Consider the following 7,314-nt stretch of genomic DNA (forward strand, 5'->3'; position numbering starts at 1 on the left):
GGAGGGAGGGAGGGAGGGAGGGAGGGAGGGAGGGAGGGAGGGAAGCCTGAAACACTATCAGAATACTGTTGTTTTCTACAACATGTATTTTTATGACCTTTAGTCTCAGAACAAAAAAACCTATTTGACAACAATTCACCAACTTATGATTATCATTTTATTTTTAAAAAATGTATATGCTCACCCTTTCTAACAACTTTTGAAGCTTTAGTGTCTTCTCTTCACGTAGCTTTTCCCTTAACTGTTGAGCTTTCATGTGTTTTTCTTCATATTTCTTCTTAGATTCTGCGATTGTCCTATTAATATACACAAATGAACAAGAAACATACGTATTCACGTGACAAGGCTAAAGCCAGGGATCTGTGGATTCCAAACTTTTCAATATATACAAGATCATTTCTCCTTAGTGCTTGTCATTTTCAATAGATATGGAATGTCCTGACAGAAGATGCCAAAGATAGAATCAAGATTTCTTACTATCAATTGTTTCAAGTGAAGTTTCAAATGTCAGACCTTTTACGAGAAGGTGAAGAAAGTTTTTCATGCATGTGAATTCCATGCCCTGGAAGTCTGGCAGGCTCCTCTTCTACAATATCTCCCCAGGATGTATTTTGACGCCACGATTCACGAGCTGGCAGGGGACAATCAAAAAAAAAATGAGAAAATAGTTATTATTTAGCCATGTTCTTCTTTAAAGCTAACTTTAGAGAATTTTCTCAATATACATGTATGTATATTTATGTGGGCACTGGAGGACAATCTTGGGTGTCATCCTCAGAAACCCTGTCCACTTTCTTTGACACTGGATCTCTCATTGGCCTAGAGTTCACCAATTAGGCTATACTGCCTACCCAGAAAGCCCCAGAGATACCTGGTTCCACTTCCCAGTGCTGGGGAAATAAGCACACATAACCGTGGCTGGCATATGCACTTCGGGTTTGGGGACTACTTCCAGTCCTCATGCTTGTAAGTCAAGCACTCTACTGACCGAAGGATCTCCATAGGAAAAAGACTTTTAAAAGCATTTCTACTTCAAATAACTACATATAAGATGATCTACTATCTCCCACTGTGCCTATAAACCAAATATTCAAAGACATTATACACACAATACCTTCATAATCTGCGAGAACATCATTCCAGTCCAGAGACACACCACAGAAAGATAGACTCCCACTGCCCATACTGGCCTAGAATGTAATAAAACACACACACACACCAAAAACCAAACAAACAAACTTATTTTTGCGCATAACATTATAAGCTTAAAAATGAACTATGTATAAAATTCTCCTATCAACTTCTAATAAACCAAACCAAACAAACAAAAGCAAAACTACATCTCTTATGTTAGTCATACTTTCCAAATTAAAATACTCAGAATATGTATTTTAAGAGTTCAGTAGCCATTCACAGGAACCAATGAGTTATATTTCAAAACAAGTAAACTAGTCTTACACAAAGCATACACTAGAATTAAAAGTTATTTGGTAGTTACTAATAGAAATTAAATATAAAACTTATGGTTGTTTTATTCTCCTCCATTAACACGTGTACCCTAAGTATTTAGCAACAAAGCAATTCATCATTCTCTATTCATTAGTAGAACAAAACAAGAATAACAGTTTCTTCAGTCCCTAGAAATTACATTCTGAAGAATACTGGGATCTTCTTTTTTGATAGACACAATTTCTTAATTTGTAAAATGACAATGACAAACTTTCTATTTATCAACTGCATCACATATGAAAATATTTTGTAATCAGTAATGCTAAAAGAAAGATATGCTACTGCTCATTATCTAAACTACCACAACAAATTTTACTATTACTCAAGATTCAAAAATACTAAAAAGCTCACAGAAAAATCACTGTCGTTGTCAGTCTCGATGTTAATGTCATTGTTTTCTTCAGCTTCAATTTCTCTGGTTAATTGTTCTTCTTCAGCAATAGCACTGGCGATGGCTTCTTCATTGGCCTTTTCTAGACGATCTGCTAGCTCTTCTTTTTTAGCGAGAACTTCTGCCATAGACTTTATTTTTTTTTTTTTAAAAGAAGGGTAGAATCATGAAACATTAATAAATATTATCTTTCTTTCTATGCTGTTCATAAACTAGCTATACACACACACACACACACACACACACACACACACACACAAACCTGGAATCAGAAAAACTGGATGAAATACAGGTTCAAGCATTTGTCAGCAATATGACTTACAAGGTGCATGAAGCCAAGGGCTTAATTACTGCTCCGTGAATCTAACAACAATCCATGTCTAACCTTTATGAGAATGTTTTGTATGACAAATTGTCAAGTTTGTAAATAACAGATAACATCCATGAGGAAGTAAAATTTCACATGAATGCCCAAATTAAAAGCAGGTGCAAATAAAATATTTTCCTTAAAAATGAAACAGGAATACTATACTATAATAGGAACATAGTAAGCATGTAGGCTAGATATATTTTTTTTAATTTTTGAAGATGGTTTTGTAACCTAAAGATATTTTATAATTAAATAATTTACCTGAGAATTATCCATTAATAAATTCTATGACTAACTCGAGTTTATCCTATAAACCCTAAAGCAGTAAATAAGATAACAAAGTAAAGACTTAGACTTAATAAGCCAAAAAAGGATATAAAACAGAATTTTAAAAAAGCAAAGGAAAGAACAAGACACACAAGTCAAAGGGAAAATGAATACTAAGTTGATAATTGTAAACAAATCATATTACATGTAAATAGTCTAAATATCACCAATTAACCAGAAGAGAACATCAAACTAGATTAAAACCAACACCTAACTGTGTTTCTCATAAGAAACTTAAAAATGTAGATTTCAAGATTTTAAAAGTAAATAAATAATAAAGAATGACTGGGAAGGGCTGTACAAAGGAAAGTTAAGGGGGGGAAATTATGCAATTATATTTTCATTTTAAAAAATAGAAAGAATAAGATAGTCATATGAAAGACAGATTTGAGAGCAAAAACTATCACTAGGAACAAAGATGTTCACTTCATAAAGGAACATATCATCATGAATTCAAGTCTCTTAAAAAACTAATGAACTTAAAGAATCTCAAACTACATGAGACAAAGCCTAAGCTGTAAAATAAAAGAGAGCTAAGAATAAAAACTGTGTAACTTCTTTAGAAAACACCCTGTCAGTTCTTTAAATGGTTAAGCATGTAGTATATATAGTCCATCAAATTTACAAGTCCTATATATGTATAAAGAAGAAATAAAAACATGTAGACATAAAACTTGTATGCAGATACTTAAGCAGAGTTACTCAGAATAGCTAATAGGCAACAACAAAAACAGCCTAAATGTACAACTCTAGAATACAAAAGTACAGTATTGCATATTCATACAATAGAATATGATTTAGTCATAAAAATTAGTAAATACTTAAAATAGTCTAATACTGCATTCTACTGCTCTGATGTCCAAAACAGGTAAAAGCATAGACAGAGAAGGCAAGGTAGGAGGCCAGGAATGATACTCAGTTTCTCTTTAGGGGAATGGTGTGCTGTCATCTATTATGGCAATGGATAAATAATTCTGTAAATGTGTTTTAAGAACATTTCATTCTCAATGGATTTAGATGGGTCCATTTAAATGGATAATTTATGTTCTTTAAATTACAACTCAATCAACTCTAACCAAGCAAGTGAAAGATCTGTATAAAAAAACTACAAATCTCTGAAAAAGAAATCGAAGACCTCAGAAGATGGAAAGAAGTCACATGCTCGTTGACTGGTAGGATTAATATAGTAAAAGTGGCCATCTTACCAAAAGCAACCTACAGATTCAAAGCAATTCCCATCAAAATTCCAACACAATTCTTCTCAGACATGGACAGAACAATTCTCAACTTCATATGGAAAAACAAAGAAACCAGGATAGCCAGAACAATTCTCAACAAAAAAAGAATTTCCAGGGGAATCCCCATCCCTAACTTCAATGCAACAGCAATAAAACCCATATGGTGTTGGTACAGAAATGGACAGGTCAATGAATGGAATAGAATGGAAGACCTAGAAGTAAACAACACCTGTGGACAGTTGTTCTTTGACAAAGATGCCAAAATCACACAGTGGGAAAAAAAGAAAGCATCTTCAATAAATGGTGCTGGTCTAACTGGTGGTCTATATGTAGAATGAAAACCGATCCATATTTATCACCTTCCACAGAGCTGAAGTCCAAGTGGATCAAGGACATCAACATAAAACAAGATACACTGAATCTAATAGAAGAGAATGTGGGAAAGAGCCTCCAACTTTTCATTAAAAAATTCATAGATATATTGAGAGGTCAACACTGTCCTCTAAAATGATAAGAGCAATAAGTAAGGCTGCAGAAGACATGAAAATATTATCAACAAAATTGAACTAGAGATTTTTCCCAAGTAAAATGAAAACACATATTCACACAAAGACACATACAAAGGACTAAGGATCTGCTGGTTCAGTGGCAGAACACTTGCCTAGAATGCACAAGGCCCTGGCTTCAATCCTTGGAACAGCCATATTAAGAAATGTACAAAACTATCCATGTGATTTTTAACCCTGAGAAATAAAAACTAGAGGAGCCTTGGATATCCATAAGCAAATGAATGAACAAACATTGTGCTGTGTATACAAAACAAGTTACTATCGAAGCTGAAAAAGCAACAGACTATTACACATACTTCATGGATGAACCGAGGAACAAGTATGCTGTTGAAAGGTGCCAAACAAAGAACATATGACTATTTATATAAAATTCTGAAAGACAAACTTCAAAATCGAGAAAGACAGGAGAAGAGGATACAGTGGATGAGGAAGAAGAGAAAGGAAGGCTGGAAGGAAGGTTGTGGAGAGGAATATAAGAACTTTGAATAGCACTCACAGTGTCGAGGATCTTGGTTATAGTGGTGGTCTCAAAGGTATAAGCACAAGTAAAAATTCATCAATTTGCATACATTAAATATGCAAAGACTACTAAAATCAATTATAACTCAATAAAACTACTGCAAACTGCAAATTCTTAAACCCTGGGTTGTAAGTAATTTGGAACAGAACCCAGGCATCTCTAATTTTTAGACTTCCTTTCCTCATTCATTAACAGGTTCCTATCAAAACATGCAAAGGACAAGGTTGTTCCCAAGAAATATAATTAATTAGGAAATTTAAAGACTATTTATGGGTTTCATAAATTCTTCCTAAAAGTCTGAAAGTCCTATAGAAAGTAGCTGTTATTAATGTGTCACACAAACATAGAAACAATACCTAAATTCCAAATGTCAAAGTGTGTGTGTTTGCAGAAGGTAAGTTAGTACATACATCTATTCTGTTTCTTCATTTTCTCAAATAATTTTATGTTTCCTGAAATATACTTTTATTTATGAAACCTGATGATTCAAACCTGTGCCTGAATTTATAAAAGACAGACACAATGATTAAATCATTCATACACAACTTTGTATCAAATGGTGAGATATAAATAATTTATAATTATTTTAAAAGACTTTTCAAGAAAATTTGACAATGCAACTCAAAAAGTTGGGTTAAATAGAAGCTAGATTTATAATGGCATATTAATAGTATAATGCTGGCAAAGGTTAGTTGTTACTTTTCAAATGTTTCCATTAGCATATAATCATTAGGAATAATTATGGGCTCTATAATGACATTTTAATGCATGTATATAAAATATTATATGTCTTTATTAAATCTTTGAGAATCTCATAAAATATATTAAATTCCCACTGACACCTTCCCATCCCTTCACACCTAAGTTGGGATTTCCTCTTCCTTTTCTTTTCTTTCACCATGGAGTTGAGTTTGTGTTGCCAGGTAGTCCTGTGAGTAGGGCCTGCCTATCAAGTGTTTGACTTCATTGAAGAAATATTATCACATCATTTAAAAAACAACTGACTCTCCCTCTTCTAGCAAGAAGCTGCCAAATGCTATAACTCCTGTGCTAGTGATAGAATTTTATTTCCTCTACCTGCCACACTCTATGCTGACATTTTAGTCTAGCTAGAGCTCAAGACAATCTTGTGAGTACTGTCGCACTGCTGTGGGGTCCTATGTGCAGCTGCTCTGTTGCATCTGGGAGAATATTGTTCTCTTGATGTTACTGACCATATCTGGTTCTTAAATTTTTCCAAGGCTCAGGGATCTCTGTGGAAAAGATTGACTTTTTAACATTAGAAAGATTGCCAATCAATTTTTGGTAATGGTTATATTAATCAGGTGAACAGAAAGAAATTTGTGTTCTATTTTATTTGAGCCATCCCTATGACAATATCATACTGAGAAACAAAATAAAGACCAGTTTTCTCATCATTGTAAGACATCTGTTCCTCCCAACCTAAGAAACTAGATGTGGCATTAATCTAAAGCAATTCATGAGAGTGTCTTCCCATAATCAAACCACAAGAGAAACAACTTAATATGCTTTCTAGCTTCAGAAACAGAAAGTATAAATATGACAAATATTACAACTTATGTTGAAGTAATTAGTTGCTTTCTCTTAATTATCTTCATTTTTTAAAAGTTCATTACTAAAAGAAGCAGCAGCAACAACAACAAAAGAACAGCAGGCATCCTTTCTCATTGATGGGAATACCAGATATTAAAGGAAAAAAAAGCCTTAAAAAAATTCATGTTCTTTTCACTTCTGATTTATTTTTTAATGTGGATGCTAAGCTGCTAAAATGCAATTGATGAAATTGCATATAAACTGATTCTGAACAACTGTTATATTGTCATTTTCCTCCTCTACAAATCAGTAAGAATTTAAATATCTGAAAATATTATTAGAAAATGTTAAAATGAAGTGACATATAAATAAAACCTGTTCTGCAAAGTATGAGGTCATAATTCTGATGAATGATACCTAAATTTATACTTTTTTAACATATTCATACGGGATTCCGATAAGTTGTTCTTACCCAGTCAGCAGCACTCACATTTGAAATATCTGAAGGGTCTGTCGTCTCAGTCACCATTCCTGTTGTCTCTGCTGGAACTCTGTCTGTTAGCAAAGCTCTGGTGTTTTGTGGAGCAACACACACTGCATCACTGTCAACAGCTGGTATTTCAGAAGTATGCACTGAATTTTCTTGACTACTACCAGAATTCTTGACATCGTCCAATATACTCACTGTGAACTAAAAACACATACTTTTAGAATAAGCCAGGAATGACTTTCAAATGGAACAAATATTAGATTCTGTAAGAGATAGTTCTACTTAACCTATCAAGTGAAGCAGCACTTACCTGTCTGATTGAAATCAATCTCTCTCTCTCTCTCTC

The 7,314-nt window shown here is 33.6% G+C and overlaps 1 protein-coding gene across 4 annotated transcripts in view; it reads right to left on the reverse strand.

Annotated features, from left to right (window-relative positions):
• Positions 1-7,314, reverse strand: part of Scaper (S-phase cyclin A associated protein in the ER) — a 345,780-nt gene that overhangs the window by 265,681 nt on the left and 72,785 nt on the right. For all 4 annotated transcript variants that reach the window (XM_029543011.1, XM_021206319.2, XM_029543010.1 and 1 more), the window contains 5 exons: positions 6,969-7,169; positions 1,861-2,031; positions 1,115-1,190; positions 514-631; positions 185-296 (listed from right to left, as the gene is read on the reverse strand). In XM_029543011.1, coding sequence (XP_029398871.1) covers positions 185-296; positions 514-631; positions 1,115-1,190; positions 1,861-2,031; positions 6,969-7,169 — 678 coding nt within the window. The remainder of the gene's footprint in view (positions 1-184; positions 297-513; positions 632-1,114; positions 1,191-1,860; positions 2,032-6,968; positions 7,170-7,314) is intronic.

The sequence above is a fragment of the Mus pahari genome, chromosome 10 (assembly GCF_900095145.1).
Source record: "Mus pahari chromosome 10, PAHARI_EIJ_v1.1, whole genome shotgun sequence".
Lineage (NCBI taxonomy): Eukaryota > Metazoa > Chordata > Mammalia > Rodentia > Muridae > Mus > Mus pahari.